At 37.4% G+C, this 18,621-nt stretch overlaps 2 protein-coding genes across 10 annotated transcripts; one reads left to right on the top strand and one right to left on the bottom strand.

Moving 5' to 3' along the window:
• On the top strand, positions 1 to 5,653 carry pla2g7 (phospholipase A2, group VII (platelet-activating factor acetylhydrolase, plasma)). Its single transcript, XM_048207205.1, has 11 exons — positions 1 to 297; positions 752 to 894; positions 973 to 1,123; positions 1,296 to 1,389; positions 1,485 to 1,553; positions 2,117 to 2,288; positions 3,028 to 3,141; positions 3,277 to 3,368; positions 3,811 to 3,981; positions 4,075 to 4,223; positions 4,572 to 5,653. Exons 1-11 carry the CDS (start codon positions 225 to 227, stop codon positions 4,670 to 4,672), a joined length of 1,329 nt encoding a protein of 442 aa, XP_048063162.1. The 5' UTR covers positions 1 to 224; the 3' UTR covers positions 4,673 to 5,653.
• tdrd6 (tudor domain containing 6) lies at positions 5,429 to 18,385 on the bottom strand. Of its 9 annotated transcripts, none has more exons than XM_048207197.1 (16): positions 18,106 to 18,385; positions 10,559 to 16,015; positions 10,322 to 10,446; positions 9,806 to 9,886; positions 9,701 to 9,731; positions 8,772 to 8,818; positions 8,630 to 8,684; positions 8,385 to 8,458; positions 8,238 to 8,292; positions 7,923 to 7,966; positions 6,850 to 6,907; positions 6,668 to 6,738; positions 6,498 to 6,555; positions 6,309 to 6,379; positions 6,165 to 6,219; positions 5,429 to 6,047 (listed from the first exon to the last, which is right to left on the bottom strand). In XM_048207197.1, the coding sequence occupies exons 2-16, from the start codon at positions 15,969 to 15,971 to the stop codon at positions 5,872 to 5,874; spliced, it is 6,414 nt and encodes a 2,137-aa protein (XP_048063154.1). In that variant the 5' UTR covers positions 15,972 to 16,015; positions 18,106 to 18,385; the 3' UTR covers positions 5,429 to 5,871. The 9 variants fall into 9 exon arrangements, with proteins under 9 accessions (XP_048063154.1, XP_048063155.1, XP_048063158.1 ...); XM_048207198.1 differs by having other exon boundaries at positions 6,668 to 6,735; XM_048207201.1 differs by having other exon boundaries at positions 6,850 to 6,898.
• Positions 18,386 to 18,621: the final 236 nt, after the last annotated feature.

The raw sequence follows: 18,621 nt of genomic DNA, 5'->3' as shown, positions 1-18,621 counted from the left end.
AGTCCGTCTTCGAAGGCAGGAAAGTAGGCATTTAATTTTCAATGCGAATCGTTCTTTCGACGAATCATTCTCTTGACAGATTTGCTCAAAAACTCTCGCAAACTGATTCAAAATCAGCATGATCTGTGACTCATTTCACACATGTGTCGAGTCGCGGTCAGGATGAGGCTCCGCCTGCTCAGCGGGCACTTCAGCTGACGCTCAATGTAGCCCTTCTAACGTCGATGTATTCTGTCGGCAGACTCGTTCAGCTGACTCTGGTTAAGAAGATATATGAGTGGTCAAAATCAACGTCGGGTAAGTCATTACAAATTAGATTTATATGTGGTTCGGTACTTTGAAATAGCAATGGCTAGTATGCTAACTGTAAACAAGCTTGTTGTGTCACTGGTTTCGCTGTTTTGACAGATACTTCCTATTACGTCACTGACTTTAATAAAATCTTTTCATATTTTTCTGTGTAAGACCAGCGCTTTAACAGCTTTTCATTTTAGTTAAGTAAACCGCAACAGTGTGGGAAGTAGCTATTACACTGACAAGCACAATGAACTCACATGAGCCAAGAGTACTTCTCTAAGAGACAGTATCCAGATGACTAATAAACCAAAACGTGTTTTTTCACAAGAATTGAGTTAACTTAAAAGACCAAGAATAGCGTCAACTGAGCGAGTCAGCAGGCTTGTTTTGAAAATGTCATGACATTTCATGCTCTGACATGAAAACTTGTGATAGTGTGGTTCTTGTTTTTCAGGTTTAAAATTTACGCCAAAGTGGAACTGGTTGGGTGTTTTCGCAATGGGTAATTCAAGTGGGCACAATACTATGACTATCCCGCCAGGAAAAGGACCCCACAAAGTGGGATGCTCAGACCTGATGGTGGGCCACACAGTACATGTAAGTGTGCACTTAAATTGTGTGTACATGAATTGTATGTGTGTCATTGTCGCATTTAAAAATATATATTTCTTTAAGGGTACATTCTTGAGACTCTACTATCCCTGCCAAGCATCCGAGAATCCTCAGCTGCCAGACTGGGTCCCGTGCAGAGAGTATTTCAACGGCCTTGCAGACTTTATGAAGATAAACAGAGCACTGAGTGAAAGAATTTTCAACTACCTCTTTGGTAAATGTTTTTTTGTATAGGTTTTTCAGTACTGAGCCTTTTGAAAATGTCAATTTTGTTGTGTCACATAGGCAGCTCACCATACCACTTCCTGACACTTTGAGATGTGGTTAACACATCGGTTGCCACTATTGTCATGCTATGGCCATTTATGTATGTTTGTTCACATTAGGGTCTTGTAAAATCCCAGCCGCATGGAATGCATCATTTAAACCGGACGAGAAATATCCTGTAATTATCTTCTCTCATGGACTGGGAGCTTTCAGGTGTGGTTGATTTGAATATTTAGGTTCAAACATGATCTCAATCCCTGATTCAGTATTTTACATTCCCACTGTGTTTTTGTGTGTTGTATGTTCAGGTCATTGTATTCAGCCATATGTGTTGAACTGGCGTCGCAGGGCTTCATTGTTGCTGCCGTGGAGCACAGGTGCTTGCTTTCAGTTGCTATTATTATTAACTGTAAAAGCTTTTTTGCTTTCCAACGGACCAGTATGATGAGATAAGAGATATCCACTAACCACAAACTGGCATGATTATAATGACAATTCGGAAACTCTCCTTGCGCTGTGTCACTGAAAGGTTTTGTATGTTGTAATAGTCAAAGTGTGTGAGGAGTGTGCAAACAATAGTATGAACTAGGTCATCACATTCTTAACAGTGTTTACCGGTGAACTGACACACAACACAGGACTAACAGCAGGGACGGTGACACACTGCCTTTCTGGTTACTACACAATACTGTGTAGGATTGCAATTTTAGGAAACTAACAGTACGTTAGATTGATGATGTGTATTGAGTCTTATTATTTAACTTGAAATTTTATTTTGCTTCTTTAAAACACTCACTCTTGTGTAAAAAATCTCAAGATCACTTACGGCTTTGAAATTAATATTTTATTAAAGGAAGACTGAAAATCAGCTAGTGACGGGCCTTTTACCATGTTGTCTTTGGCCTGCTGTTCTTTCACTAAAATATCTTTTTAATTACAGGGATGAATCTGCCTCAGCAACATTTTACTTCAGAGAACACAATGAGCCAGGAACAAAAAGGCATCCATCATGTGACATCGCCAAGCCTGTGTCTGATAATCTGGAGGAGGTTTGGATGTACTACAGGTTGCTGAAAACAGGCGAGAATGAGTTTCCTCTAAGAAACAAGCAAGTGAGAAAATCCCTTTCTATGTCTTTCTATGTTAGTCAGTCCGAGGGCCTCATTTATAAAGCGTGCGTACGCACAGATTTGATCTTAGAGTGTGTGTACGCTTAAATCCACGCCAACGCTCTTATTTATAAAAACGGTCTTTGATGTTGAAAAGTGCTTAGAACCACGTCAGGGTCTGAGCAGACGTACACACTTTTCCTGGTCAGATTACTGCAGGATTTTGGAAATATAAGCTATTCTTGCAGCTTGCCAAGGATTTGGACAATGAATGGTGATCTTTTATATGTAAATGACATTTATTAGGTGTTGTTTAAAACGCAGAGAACTGAAACCATTTAGCTTCATGCAAATTCAAGATCATTTGTGATATATAGATTTCACATCTGAAAGAGAGGCGTACGCTTGTTTTCTGTGTGTACGTTCATCAGAGAAATGATCTTAAGATCAAATTTAGGACGGTTTCTGCAACATTTTATAAATGAGGCCCCTAGTAGGATATTAACAGATCAAAATTACCGAATTTGCAGCAGCTTTTTTTTTTTAAATTGCAGTGATGTTTGATTATTTTTGCATTGAAAACCCACCAATAATTATTATGCATTTATGTAATTAGTATTAGTAACAACTGTGCTCGTTTATTCATAATTACTGAAATACATTGTGGTCCTGGCTAGTGCACAATTGATGAAACTGTCTGTGTTCCATCATGTAGGTGAATCAAATGTCCTTTATGTTCCAGGTAAAGCAAAGAGCAGATGAATGCATCAGAGCCTTGGATATTCTCTTTGACATTAATTCAGGAAAGTCTGTGGAGAACGTCTTGCAGTCCAACTTTGATCTGTCAACAATGGAGGTGAATATTACAATGAGTTACTCCTGAGAACAAAGAAAAAATAAACTGCTCGATCTTATACCACAGTACTTTTTTAGTATAGTATTGTAAATAAGTGATGGAGAGCTGGTGATAATGGGCCTTTCTGCATTTTAGAATTCCATGGACCTGTGTAGAATAGCGGTTATGGGACATTCTTTCGGAGGCGCGACGGTGATCGAATGTTTGTGCAAGGATGTCAAATTCAAGTACGTTTTGTGCTGACTAGCATGTCCAATACTTGTCACGACATGTTACAAGATCTTGTGGGTAGATAAATAGCATATTTAGCAGGCTGTTTGAGAAACGTTGCTTTCAGTCAATGCGGTTGGCCTTTATTTTATCCTTCACACTGGTGTCTGTGAAAACCTCTGCAAGTTTCCTGTTTTTTAGAAGCCTTTTCAGACATACTTCTACACAACTTTAAATCTTGTGATGCACTTTAAATAGCCTTATAGAGAGAATAATTTAAAGAAATAAAAGAAGTTAATAAAAACATTAGCATTAAATTCAAATTACTTCCTCTCATTAGTCATGAAGACACAATTACTTGCTGAACAACTAATTATAGTAACGTTATTAGTGCCATGTAGCTTGTAAAGAGAGATTGAAAAGCAAAATAATCATCCTCGCATCAATGTTTCTTCTTAGGTGTGGCGTGGCACTGGACACCTGGATGTTTCCCCTGGACGAAGAGATCTTCCCAGGAGTGAAGCAGCCAATCTTTTTTATTAACTCTGAAAAATTCCAGTGGATTGGGAATATCATCCGAATGAAGAAGCTGGACTCTGCCATCATTCCCAGAAAAATGATAACAATCAAGTCAGTAATTCGTTTTTTTTTTTTTTCATGTTTACTTGTAATTCAGTTGGAAAAATATGCTTCATTTAATTGTGATTTACAATGTTTTGGCAGGGGGACAGTCCATCAGAGCTTCCCAGATTTCACATTTCTTACCGGGAACTGGATTGGAAGGCTCATGAAGCTCAAAGGAGAGATTGATCCACATATAGCCTTGGATCTTTCCAACAAAGCAACTTTGGCTTTTCTTCAACGCCACTTGTGTGAGTTATTTACATTTTTCAGTATGAATGGTTCAGTGTGTTTCAGCTCTTTCTATTCCCTTGAGGGTCAGTAGGATTTTAGAAAAAAAGAAAACATGCAAGGATGCATTAAATTGTCATTAAAAAAGACATTACATAGGAATGAATAAAATGTAAATTATATGAAAACAGAAAACAGTATTTTAAAAATTAATAGTATTTCATAATACTGTATTTTGATAAAATCAATGCAGCCTTTTTAAGCATTTAAAAAAAAAAAAAATCAAACTGACCCTATACTTCTATAAGGTAGTGTGCGTAATACTGTAAACTTGTTTGTAAAATTTAATATTTAACTTTATTTTCCAGCTCTGGACAGAGACTTCAATAAGTGGGATCCTTTAATTGATGGAAAAGATGACAACTTGATTCAAGGAACCAATATTGTTATACCACAATCATCTATTTAATCGAATAACATGAAATGTGTATCAGTTCAGTGATTTTGTAATGTTGCAAATGCACATGTAACAAATAGAGTCAGAAGATTACATGAGGAAACGCCAATCTATTTTTGAAATTTCATAAAGGAAACTAAATATTGACTGCTGTGTAAGAGTACGATTGACTTTGCACTATTGATTAGATGGTTTTCTTATGTAAATTAAATTTTTTCAAACGGGGCAAAACTACAAACTCTACAGGATGACTTATGGAAGGTACCAGCTACATACAAAAAAATTAACACTTCACCGTCCTGTTATGTGCCTTAATTTTTAGTTATGTAAAGCAGAGGTTTTTATATCAATGCAATGCTTTCAATGAATTCTGTGACCGACGTTACAAGGAGGCAGTTAGCAGACAACCAATATTTATATATGGTATATATAAATATAAGTACCATACTGTGAAATGTATTCCTCATTGCCCATTTGTGTTGCCCTATATTGAGAACAATTTTAACAAGATCATCTCTGGATCTGTAACTAAAACCTGTGATTTCCTGATTTGTATGTCATTGAAATCAATTTTTACACTACTAATCTCTGGGGTTTTTTAAAAAAATGCTATTCTGTAGGATTTCATTATCTCTTGATTCCAGTATAGCCACAAAAATGCACAAGTTTTTTTCTTATGTATTTGTTTATTAAACAGAATATTTTACCTTTGGTATTTGTTTTTATTTTCACTTATACAAAAAGTCTGAATAATAACATTAAGAAATGTTCATGTAAGTGCTGCACAAAAAGGGTGCATATTTATTAAAGAAAAATTAAACCAGTTACCACAATGCAGCAAACTGCTTTTTCACCACAAATGTAAACTTTTAAGAGCATCTGAACAAATAACAAAATCCTTGGACAAAGTACAATTTGGAAACAGTTTTAGAAATCCAATAAGGAACCCAATGAAAGGCTGTGTAATAAATGGGAAGGAAAAACAAAACAAAAAAAACAGCCTTCATATCTGCAACGAGAAATCAGTGAACAGTAATGGAAGGTGAAAACTACAGCTCTACTCTATGAACAAGCATCAGTGCTTACTGCAGCTACTATACTGTTTATGGTATCAAGTAGAGGAAAAAAAAAACAAAAAAAACAAATTTAAATGCGATTAACAAAAACACATACACATACAAAAGCAACTCTTTTAAGGTACAAAGTTTACATTAGTCATGCTTCTGTTTTTCACTCTCTGGCTCACATACTTCTGCCTGGGATTCTCGCAAAACACCAACAAAAATGACATCGTCGTCAGATGTATCCTCAACTTTCAAGGTCAGATGAGTGACTTGTGAATCCTCCAAGTGGGTGCAATCAGATGCGTTTGACTTTTCTTGTAAGCCTGTGAAGCAAACTGCCATCAGTTCACAGTTCAACCAGAAATTGTCTTATTACTTCAAAGAAAAACATTAGGACTCTTCATGACACTTCCATTTAAATGCATACTTAAATTACTTACATGAAGATGCTTCAGCATCAGGATGGATTTCTGTGACCATCACATCTCCCTGAAGCTGAAGTATTCAAAAGGAGGAAATATTTATATAAAAGAAAAAAAAAAAAAAAAAAGTTGGTTCAAGAATTAACAGTAAACTTATAATACCGTGCCATCAGATGCTGTGTCAGACTCTGCTCCATCATCACTGGTCAGAACAATAAGATCTTCAGTAACACCTACTTAAAATAAAGTCCATTGTTTCTGTTAGAATGCTAAACAATCATTCTATTTGTTAAAATAGAAACACTTTACATTAAACTTTTTAATTGAATATGGAATTCAAACATAACATACTATTAAACTCCTCCAGTAAGGCATCCGTTTCAGGCTCAGTCTCACATTCATCCTGTACCTGCAAAAACATGATGTGAGAGGAATATACTTTCGTTTATATTTTTAAAGACCTACTCCACCCAGTGGCTGAAGTAGGTCTTTAAAAATATAAAAGAGAAAAGACAAAACACCTTATTATGGGGAGCAACATCAAGGAAATCCATCAGTAAATCCACTCCGGTACTCATCTTGGCACCATCTTCTAAACAGACACATTTTAAAAATTACAATAAAAACAGAACAGTCAACTACTCTTCCATACAGATAAAAACACGCACACACAAAAAAAATATTAACAAATATGAATGGTAACCTCTCTCCTGCTCTCCAGCTGAAGTATTCAAGTCATCTTGGGAGTCATCCTGTTCAGACAGGAGTACAAATATATTTAAAAGGAATAGTTCACCCCAAATTGAAAAGTTGCTGTCAGTTTCACCCTCAGGCCATAAAGATGTAGGTGACTTTTTTTTTCCTTCAGTAGAACAGTAAAGAAGATTTTTATCTAAAACCATGGTCCTGGGTGATTCTAGGGTCACTTTGATAGTCAAAAAAACCAATACAAGCAAAAGAAAATTAATGTCTGTGGCTCCTGATACACAGTAGTCTTATGAATTGGAACAATTGGTCTGTGCAAGAAACTGAACATTATTTACAACATTACCTGCAATACACAGCCTTGGCAAACAGTACTAAGCATGTTAACAACAGTCGCCAGCTTCCGGTCACATAATTGTGTATGTGCAGGAGCAAACTCACACATAAGCGGATGCTGTGTTTATAACAGAGAGGACGCATATGTTGTATTGTTCATCAAAATGGTGCTTGTGCTTATCCTTGATGCAGCAACCTTTTTGAAGGGAAAAAAGTTTGCGTAATCTCAAGTCAGGAAGATTGACTTTTCACAGATTTGCAACATTTGAGCTCCCGTGCATACGTCATTATGCGTCAGGAAGCTTGCAACTTTTGTGAACACGCTCAGGACTGTTTGCCGTGGCTGTAGATTACAGGTAATAATGTTCTGTTTCTTGCACAGACCGATTGTTTTGCTTCATAAGACCTCAATGTATCATCAGGAGCCACGGGTATTAATTTTGTTTTGCCAGTATGTTTTGTTTTTGTGTCATTAACCATTGACTTGTGACAGTAACCTTTGACTTGCATTATATGAATCACCAAGGACCACGTTTTTCAGTTAACTGTTCTACTGAAGAAAAAAAAAAAAAAAAAAAAAAAGTCACCTATGTCTTGGATGGCCTAAGGGTGAATAAATTAACAGCAAATTTTCATTTCTGTGTGAACTATCCCTTTAAGATGAATGGGTGTTAATAAGATTAAGTAGTTGTCAATCTCATCTCATCAGCCTTATATCTTAATATGTGTACTTACATTCAGTACCTGAACAAGTGCACATTCTCCCAACACATCTTCAACTAAACAAAAAAAAAAGAAAGTCTTGAAATGCATTCAGATCTAAGAAACAAATCAAAACTTTTCACATGGACTTAATATTTCATTCCGTCTTACCAAATAAAGATAATAATTTTTAATAAAGTGCAGATTTAATAGATTTAAGAATTATTTTATGCAAAAAGACATTATACAAACCATAAAACATTCATAGAATAAGTGTACTATGCACTTCATAATAACTAAGGTTCCAATACTTTTTAATAAATGGGTATATCAAACAAGCTTACTTACCCTCAGAATCTTCCACCAAAACAACTGAGCAGGACTCGCACCCCTTGTCTTGAGGCTGCATATTTACATAAACACTTGAGACACTGAAAGCTAACTGATTACTGTCAGTCAGTTGTTTTTGATAGGTAAAACAGCATCACACTGTACCTGGTCTGAAAGTTCATCACCTGGATCCATCTGGTCAATGAGAGTTTCCTCTTCACCTTGACATATTAAAAATGCTATTTTGAACAAAATTTTGCAATAAATTTGGAATTAAATCATTTACACCATAGTATAAATAGTAATGCAAGTAAATAGCTTTTTCTTCTCTTACATAGTGGTATTTAATGCAATAATTCTGTATGTATGTATTATATATATATATATATATATATATATTAAACCATTACCATTTGTTTCCTCAGACTCCAAAGCGACTGTAGTTCCATATTCTGCATCTTCCACCTGATGTAAACAGAGATATTGATTTCTACATGTTCTGTTCCCAACTGCTGTAAACATTCTACTAATCACAATTAAACATAAATTTACCTTTGAAGCACTGTTCTTCAATGAGGGACATGTTCCCTTGGTTAGATCTTGAAAAGTTACAATTTCAGTGGAAAATGTTCAGAAAAAAAAAAAAAAAAAAAAAAAAAAAATGGGAACAGGTATAGTACAATGACAAAGTATTGTGCCCTCTATTTTTTTTCCCCTTAAGGGGAGACACTACAGGCAAAAACACTTTTTTCAGACACCTGTCAATTTTGAGATTTTGCACTTTTTGGCTTTTCATAGTGTTTTTTCAGACTGGTGGAAAGAAAACATCCAAAATACACTTAAGTGTATATTTTATAGCACTTTGTCAATTTGCGTCAATAGATTTCAATTACAGTAAATATCTTTACAGGCCGTTTTCTCAAAATGAGTTTTTTCTCCTGCTCTGAGTCAGAAATCTCCACTTCAGCAGAACTTATATACACCAGACTTTACAGTTTTATTCCTATCTATATTCTGAAGGTTTTTACAGAGAGATTTGTTGATATACAATTTGCCTGATTTTATACAACATTTTATTCCCCCCCCCAAAAAAATGGTGAAAATATTTTTTTTTCTGGCTGTTGATAGTATTTTCTGATTTATGGAGTGATAAAAAGAGATATCGAAAATTCCATTTGTAAAAACCTTTGAATTTAATATGTCCAAAAAATTAAACGAGAACTTTGAACCTGACGTCATCCAACATTCAGATTTTTGTTCTAGAAATTTATGCAAATTAGCACATATTTAATTAGATAACATCTCATTTGCATATTTAAACATTACATTTTAGAAAACTTGTAATACAAAAAATATTTGCAAATTTCAATGTAATCAGTCACCTTGGCTAGTATGGCGATATCTATTAGTTATTTTTTTACCCCATTCACCTGGGGTGTCTCGCCTTAAGATATATAAAATAGATAAAATATAATACATACCACTTGGAACTGCAGCTTCAATGCTTGAAGTCTGCAATTAAAACACTGGATGAGTAAATAATTCTACTAACAAACATAAAAGAAGTAGATTCCAGCGTTTCACACCTGCAATGGCTTCTCTGGCAGAATTTCAAAGATGTTGAGTGGATCTACTACCACCTCAGAATCATGTTCCACAAGCAAAACCTGAAAAATACAGACAAAAATAAAACTAGTCTGAAGATGAATTTGAAGTTAGACAATACAAAAAGACAGATTCATTTACCAGAAAAGCAACAAGGGAAGCTCTTAAAGGGATAGCTCACCCAAAAATTAAAATTGTCATTAATTACTCACCCTCAAATGAAGATCTTTTTGATGAAATCTGAGAGATTTCTGTCCTTCCATAGACAGCCTAAACAACTGAAACTTTGACTCTTCAAAAATTTCATAAAGAGATTGTAAAACTACTCCATATGAATTCCATGGTTTAGTCCAAACTTTCTAAAGAGACTCGATCGCTTTATATGATGAACAGATTTAATTTAGGGTTTTTTTGCATTTTTGGGTGGATTTTCATTTTTGGGTAAACTAACCCTTTAAAACAAACATTTGTGAATTCGAAGAGAAAGATATACTCACCAATGCAGCATCTTCAGAAACTTTTAAAATTCGTGCTGTGCACCAATTCCTTCTTACATGAGACCAGATCACACATTCTGACCCAACAGGCTTCTTCTCCGTCGATCGCCTCAAATATCCCAAGTCTTTTTAAAAAAAATAAATAAAAAATAAAAATACACATTATATACACACATTAAAAAAAAAAAAAAAAAAAAAAAAAAAAGGTGCCACAAAATGTGTCACATGCAGACTTACCTGACTGAATGATCTCATATGATGGTGAATCTGGTTCCTCAACAATGCATAATTGAGAATCAGTGTTATTCATCAAGAAGCTATCTATATTCTCTGCGGAAATACTAGATGTTGCTCCCTCAGAGTGCTGTGGCAAAACTACAGGAAAAGGTGTTGGGTCAACATCTGTCTCTTCAGCGAAGGCATGCTGGTTTGTTGTGTCGGACGAACTTGCAGAACCTGAAACAGGTTGATCATCTGTGATGCATGTGGTATCCAGGTCATCTTGGGGTTCAGAAGGCACTATACTCAAAGTAATGGGTGAGGAAACATTTTCAGTAGTCATCTCAAGTGGGCCATCCTGTGCTTTATTTCCAGCTTCTGTATTTGTCATTAAATCAAGCTGCTCTTGTTCAGAAAGTTGCATTTCGAGAACCGAGGTGCACGTTTCATTGTCAACATGGTCAGTGTCTGCATCAAGGGTAACTTCAGAGTCAATATCAACTTCAGCAGCCACAGAGTCATTGGCAGACAACTGTCCTGCTCCACTTAAGAGTTCAACTGATGGATTTTCAGGACTTTGACTTCTCCAATAGCTTCTCATGGCATCATTGATGACAACATCATTACAACTCAGCTTGACGAAGTGTGGCGTTTCAGAGTTCCCCATTTTCTCAACAGTGATATTTAAAAGATTGTCATTAACAAGGTCAAAGAAAGCATCATCTGCCTTTTCATCCCAGAAACCCTTGGAAAGATCAAAACCTTCAAGCTGACAGTTAAATGCCTGAGGGGGCACATCTGATAACTCGGGCGGAAGTGCTTTGACGTCACCCATATTGACTTTTGATTCATTTCCATAGTCTACAAAGGTAATGGAGAGTGTATCAAGGTCCCTAGATGTTACTTTAGCTCGATACCACAAATTGTCTTCAGTAAAGAGAGCAATGCAAGCACTTCCAACTGGCACAGAGTCCTCACTCAAAGTTTTTTCTGATGCATTTCCAGCATTCTGTAAAGCATCTGAAATTCCTTGAAGTTTGTTCATTGCCGCATATTGGCACCAGAATAGCTGAGGGCCCTTGATAAATGAGGTGTATCCAGTGATCATTTGACCAGCTGATACATCAGGGTTCTTGTAACGGGTACAGACCTTGACATCAGACGTCTGATGCTTGACACCTGTAGTCGAAAGCTCAGCTGCTGGTGTAACTTCATGCCTGCTGGTAGATCCCAGCACTACACCATTAACATCAAGTTTCACTTCCCACACTGTCCCTGACATTTTAACGAATGTGCACATGACCTTTTCAATGTTTTGATCAATTACTTGTTTGAAGTTGGGTGCAAGTTCTTGGTCTGCACTGTCAACATTTAGTTTATGTACAGAGCAGTGGATGCTGTACCTAGGAAACGAAGAAAATGATTGATCAAGACGACATATTTTTGAGGCAGAAATCACAGCCGTGTTTCCAAAGTCGACAAATTCAACGTCAATTTTGTCATCAATGTTTTTTCGTACTGCTGCACGATACCAAGAGTTATCATCAGGAAACATTGCGCAGACCAAGTCTCCCTCACGAATGTCACTAGAATCAATGTTTGCACACCTTGACTGGTCAGCATTCAACTTCTCTACAAGTGAGTAAATGTCATCCTCATCTGCTGCTAACTGAACAAAGAAGCTACAAGGGCTATTACAATGAGAGATGAATACCTCAGCTTCTAGACCTGGTTCTATTAATTTCACTGGGAGTGAAGATTCTCTGAGAAGAGCCTGGAACTTTGGTTTAACACCATCAGTTTTGTCAGATGGACAAGGGCGACGTACAACAGCTCTATCATTGGACTTTCTTTGTGGTTCATGTTGCTTCTGGGAATTACTGAATGTCCCAAAGTCTCTTGTTGGCTCTGGTCTACCATCTTTATGGAATCCCCACTTGCTTCCTGGCTGTTTTGATTCAACAACATTTCCTCGTTGTGCAGCATGACTTTCCCAGGATTGTGGAACTTGATCTGTGGGATCTCTCTTTAGACCACTGAAACTTTCCTTTGCAAGTGCTGCCGGAGCTTGTGCACTTCGGTTTTTTGAACCATATCCTTTGAATGGGCTTGGTTCATTTCTATGGATTTCATTGTGAAACTTCTGTCTGATCAGTGCATTCACTTGAGTTTTTCCCTCATAAAGTTCTACCATGAGCTTTCCTCTAGGTTCTTTTGCCACGATCAAAGCAGTGAAACAATGACTGTCTGCAAAATTCTGAAACCAATTTTCCACTTCACATGGCACATTTTCGGGCATATCTGACAGCCCACATTCAATTGCCTGCACTGGAACAGACATAATCTCTCCTGCTTCAATTGGAACTGGCAACAAGTCCGATTTATCAACTTCCAATGTGTCGCCATAATCCACAAAATTGATAACCATTGACGGTTTTGAAGACTTTATCTGGCCTCTGTACCAAAGTCCATCTGTGTATTTTGCAAAGCAAACAGTTCCAAAGGTCTGAGGACACTTGATTACCTCTAGCTGACGGCACAGGGAGTTGACCTTGTCTACAAGGTTCTCAATCTCATCTGATTTCCTGGCAAGATGGCAAAAGAACTGATTGACACTTTTCACACAGGTGACACTCACTTCCTCTTCACATCCAGTCTTGACTCCATGTGTGGAATAATAGTAGGTGTCCAGGCGAAAGGGTGGAAGAGGAGCTCTCTTAGAGGGTGCACGATCAGCTAGGCGTCTCTGAACAAGGAGATTGCAAATGCTTTGGAATGGGGTCTCCAAATCCACCACATTGAACACAACTTTCTGGGAATCATACATTACAGCAAAAATGGTGCATTTCAAAGGCACGTTCTTGGACGCAGCTGTATCAACAAACTCTTGAAACTGCAATGTGGCTTCAGGGCTCCAGTCTAAAGCTGAGTGGGAAACCGGGTGGATCAGGTTATATAAACTGCATCGAAAGGCTTGTCCTTTCATCTTCAAAAATGCTGGACTGATCTTTCGAAGATCTTCAATGGCAACCTTCTTTGTCTGCCCATAGTCAACAAACAAGACATTAACATGAGGCGTTTGGTGCTTTTGAATGACCAAGGCTCTGTACCATATCCCAGTTTCAGGATGACGAGCAACACAAGCTGCTTCCAAAGGTGTCTGAAATTCACTGTGAGCATAGAAACGCTGAATATCTTGCATTAGCACTTCTAAGCATGCAGCATTTCTGGCTTTTTGACACCAGAAGTCATTTGGACTCTCAATGTAGGATACGGTTACCTCCAGTGAACTTCCAATTGGAAACAAGTATTCCTTGAAAACAGATGCACTTTCTGCCACAGCAGAAGAACTGGAAGGTGTCTCAGGTCGAGTGCTTGTCAAGAACATGCCAGAGGTGTGTATGGTTTTTAAATCACAAGATCTTACCGCAGAATTATCCACAACACTATTTTCACTTTCTGCAAAATTTGCATTGCACAATAACTTGCTCACATCATTCTCTCCATCTAAACTCGGGTCCACCAACTGAACCATGTGAGTGTCTTGATGCTTGTCTTGTACGTGCAAATCAAGTACTTTGTCTTCAACAAGTTTCGAAAAGAACAAAGTAGCCCTCTCATCCCAGTGTTTCAGTCTGGATTTAATGCCATGGAGAGAGCACTTTATCGCCACAGCTGGCAGCTGCTGGAATCTCAGAGGCAACTGTCGGAGATTTAAACAATCAACAAGTTCTGTGTTGCCGTAGTCAAGGAAGTAAACTTCTGCTTTCTTGTCAATGACCTTATAGACAGCCGCTCTATAGAACACATCATCTTGGGCTTTAGCTGCACAGAGAAGACCAACAACAGGCTTTCTTATCAATCCTTCAGTGTTTGATGGATCAATGTACAGATCTCCAAGGTCATTCATTAGCTGACTGAATTCATCGGCGTAACGCTGAGTTTGAATCCAAAATTTTCCAGGGCTGTCAACGTGCTGCACAACAGCCACATGTGAAGTGTTAGGCGAGAGATTTTCTGTGAAAAAGACTGGTTTGTTCCCTTTAAGGTCAGAGTAGGTTTTGTCAATGTGTGTGGTCTCAGTGGTCTCCAAAATCTTGCTCTTTTGAGATGATGGGCTCTTCTGAAGAGTGAAATCTGCAAGGGTCATATCAGAGTCCAGTGAACATTTCTGTTTCAGTTCAAACAATTTGTTGATGTTTGTGTTCTCCTCTCCATAAAGCGTGACATAGTGAACACCTTCAGAAAGGCTTTGATACTGAAACTTGGCAATCACTGTGCGGTTGAGCAGGAGAGATTTCAGGTAATCAATCTGTGAAGCTGTCCAACCAACACCTCTGTCGACTATTCCATGAAGGGAGCACACATACGTTACGACGGGCATCCTGAAAAATTCAGAGGCAAGAGGCCTGACATTCTCAACTTGTACAAATTGTTTCTTCCCATAATCCACCTGCAAAACCTCAACCACATTGTTGGCAGACATGACCTGCTGCAGCACTGAACGATACCACTTGCCGTCACTTCCTCTGGATGCACACGGGCTGCCCAAATTCTCATTTCTTGCAAATTTACCTCCAACTCTTCCCTCGTAATGCTGAGTTATCTGTTCGGTTAACTTCTTCAGCTCCTGAGAGAAAACCTTAAGCTGGCAGAATATCCTAAATGGACTTGTTACTTCTGTGACCATGACAGTCTCAACAGTATCAGTTTGCAGCTCTGGGTACATGTAGGCCTGCTGCTTCTCCATTTGCTCAATGATCTCAACTGGTTTGTGCCTAATGGAAGAAATTCTCTGAGGTTCTCCAGTTCCATTGTTGGCCTGCAAAGATCTTGCAACAAACTCCTTGAAACGATCACTGTACAATTTTTTTGCGAAGCCCATTTCAAACATCTGTCTGGACAGACAAGGAATGTCAAGAAGGAATGTTCGATGAGGCACAAGAACATCTTGAACTGAAGCATTGACTCTTCGACCACAGAAAGTCTTCATGAACTCTAAGGCCATTGCTGACCATTTGTTTTCAGGAGACAGTGGTAACACATTGGCAAGAACACAGAATTCAACTTCAGGGGGAAGATAGAAAAAGTCACTTTTCCCCCATGCAAGCGTGTTAACGGTGGCACGCAGTGTTCTGCCTTCATCAATTAAAAACACGCTGTAATCTTCAGTGTCTCTTGAAACTATACGGGCTCTGTACCATGTTTCATACACTCGTACGAGGCACAAGTCACCGGGGTTTCCATCTGATTCACAGAAACCTTCTCTGGGGTATTGAATCTCCTTTTTCAGCTGCTGATAAGCAAACTTCCGGTCTTGGTCAAAATTTCCCCAAAACTCTACCAGAACACATGATGGGTTCAGATTAACTCTGGTAATAAGTACAGGTACATCTGAACCTGTTGATGGGAGCCCCGGTATAGAACACATTGTGATTCCCTCCGTGACTCACTCACTCTCGTGTTTAGGTGTATCTAGAAAGAAAGGGGTAAAGTGAAATACGTGTTAATACTAGTCCATATTCAAGGCTTATATTTATAAGAAAAAAATTCCAATCAGAGGTGAAGTCCAGAAGAAATGATAGTCTAACATCACTCTGTACTTTTGTATATAGTTGGACTAAATGGACAAATTTTCCAAACAAATGCCAAGATTTTAGATTAAAATTTGAGTAAAATACAAAAAGGAAATTGTCTGGCCATTTCACCATTTAAAAAAAAAAAAAAAAAAAAAAAAAAAAAAAAAAATCACCTTTTAAAGTTATTTTACAGCCCAATAGTCTTACACTGTGACTACTGAATTAAGAATGTCTGGCCATTTCACCATTTTTAAAAATCACCTTTTAAAGTTACTTTACAGCCCAATAGTCTTACACTGTGACTACTGAATTAAGAAAAACAAATTACATTTAATTGATATGAGGACGTACAAACTTCATTTAAAGGTGATAAAGAGGATCTTTTCGTCGACTGAGAAACCAAAGACTGTTACTGAGTTTTTGAAATGAGCGCATGTGTAAGAACAACCCCCCTTCTTTTCGAGGGAACGCCTCCCAAAATTCGTGCACGAGTATTGGAACACGGGTGTTTACCATCGGCATTCGCTGTATCGTGTTAGTGGATTCATTATGTCGGACTCACCGCAGGTAACTCATAATCTGCAGTTGTTACTCCTGTCTCCGGACAAAAACATCGTATGCGGCGCCTGTAGAGTGTGGAAAGTTACTGGAGCGCGCAGCCGCGCTCGTCTCGCACAAGGAACGTCATGGCAGTGATTGACAAGCCAGAGGGCCAATCGTTTACGCAATTGGCTGATGTTTTTAAGGCCCTACCTCGTGCACAGATGATGTATATTAATATTATTCCTTTCAATGCACCTAATAAATAGTCTTTTATCAGTTAGTAAAGACAGTTTCAAGTAATATTGCAAAATGTATAAAACAAAACATCCTCTTTAGCACCTTTAAGGATTTAATATAATATAATTACAAAATTAACTAATAATAAAAAAGAATTACTTTTTACAATGATTTAGTAAATATAGTAAATAAAGTCACATTGGTGTTACTGACAATTGGCTGTTACAATTTTATATATGATTATGCATGTTATGTCTCATAAAACTACTTGTTCTTTGGGCAGTCATATTCAACAATTTCAATAAACAAAATACATTTACCCATGTATTTGGCAGCACCACAGTAATTCAAATTGGATGTTTATTTTCATGCTGTTCACAGAATAGGCCAAGCAGTTAACTAGGTTAAATTGAGTAAAGTGTTTGCCAGCTTCTTATCACACTATTCATTCAACATTACAAGATCTTCTTTAAAGGATTCTGGTAGCTGATTCTCAAGGTTATGTTAAAGACAGTTGTGTGGGGGGACAGGACAGTGCACGATTGAATTACAAGTTGGAAGAAGCATTTAGCTTACGTTTTATCTAGGAACACTTCATACTATATTTTTATGGACCACAAACCTTCACATGACACAATACATAACTTTAACCCCTCAGTTTACCTCAAGGCACCAGCTACAGCAATTTCACATGAACAGTATAACGTTAAAAATGACATAAAATGAAATGAGAAAATGTGCTTTTGGAAGGAGTCTTTCAGTTGACTTCTCACAGGTGAGATCTGTGAGATTACAGGTAACAGGTGCAGCCTCTGATTACCAACACAAGAAATAAACAAGTAAAGTAAAATGAAGTGGCATTCCATATAGGATCATTAATTAATTGATAATCAGCATTTTACATCGCTATTGATACGGTTGCGTCAACAAAGCGTCTGACAGGGTGTAACGTTAGCAAAAGACAGCGTGGATTAAAAAAACTGGCAAACAAGTTAACTGGATAAGCGACTTTTACAATCAAATGTATGACTTAAAAATTCTCCCTCAACAAGTAACGTTACGTTAAATTAGAATAATAAACCATCCATAGTCGTGACTTTCCTTTAACGTTGTGCGAATGACTAAAACACGACAAAATAATCTCGACAAATGTCTGTCGTTTTGATTAGCACACATTTAAAAGATATAACCAACAAAAACACTCACCACTTCAGAGTAGATTCCGCTTTTATTTCACTGTTGACCGACGACATCTTGTCTTCTTGTCAACTGTCGAGTTGGATTAAACGCACGCGAACCGAAAAATGGATTTTCACCCCGTGATACTTAAATTAGTTATAGCGAACAACTAAGATTAAGTTATACAAAAATCAGGGGAAGCATTCTATTTCTACAAACGATGTTCAAACGGAGAAATTAAGAGATACAGATACCAGTATGGCTTTCGCGCCTCGTTCTCGCGCGTTCAGCTGATTGGCTCATTTATGGTCAGACGGAAGTGCATTAAAAACGGAGGCAACCATATTTAATGAGGTTTAATTCCGAATAACCCAACGCAATATATTAAATAATACTGGATTACTAAAAAGATATAGATTGGTTTACTTCAAATACATTACGATATTATATTAAAAAAAATTTTTTTTTTTCAGATGAAAAATAGGGGGCTGCATTAAGACAATTTTATTTTCACTCAATCTCATGAAGCAACTTTAATGTTAT

This window comes from Megalobrama amblycephala, linkage group LG11 (genome assembly GCF_018812025.1).
Source record: "Megalobrama amblycephala isolate DHTTF-2021 linkage group LG11, ASM1881202v1, whole genome shotgun sequence".
Classification (NCBI taxonomy): domain Eukaryota; kingdom Metazoa; phylum Chordata; class Actinopteri; order Cypriniformes; family Xenocyprididae; genus Megalobrama; species Megalobrama amblycephala.
Note: the sequence above shows the minus strand (reverse complement) of the source record. Positions and strands in the feature narration are given on the sequence as shown.

Coding starts and splice junctions, on each gene's coding strand:
- tdrd6 (XM_048207195.1), bottom strand. CDS start 15,971: ATGTGTTCTATACCGGGGCTCCCATCAACAGGTTCAGATGTACCTGTA. Junction 8,293..8,384: donor GTGATGAACTTTCAGACCAG/GTACAGTGTGAT, acceptor GTAAATATGCAG/CCTCAAGACAAGGGGTGCGA. Junction 6,739..6,849: donor AGCTGGAGAGCAGGAGAGAG/GTTACCATTCAT, acceptor GTGTCTGTTTAG/AAGATGGTGCCAAGATGAGT.
- pla2g7 (XM_048207205.1), top strand. CDS start 225: ATGTATTCTGTCGGCAGACTCGTTCAGCTGACTCTGGTTAAGAAGATA. Junction 2,289..3,027: donor TTCCTCTAAGAAACAAGCAA/GTGAGAAAATCC, acceptor TTTATGTTCCAG/GTAAAGCAAAGAGCAGATGA. Junction 4,224..4,571: donor TTTTCTTCAACGCCACTTGT/GTGAGTTATTTA, acceptor TTTATTTTCCAG/CTCTGGACAGAGACTTCAAT.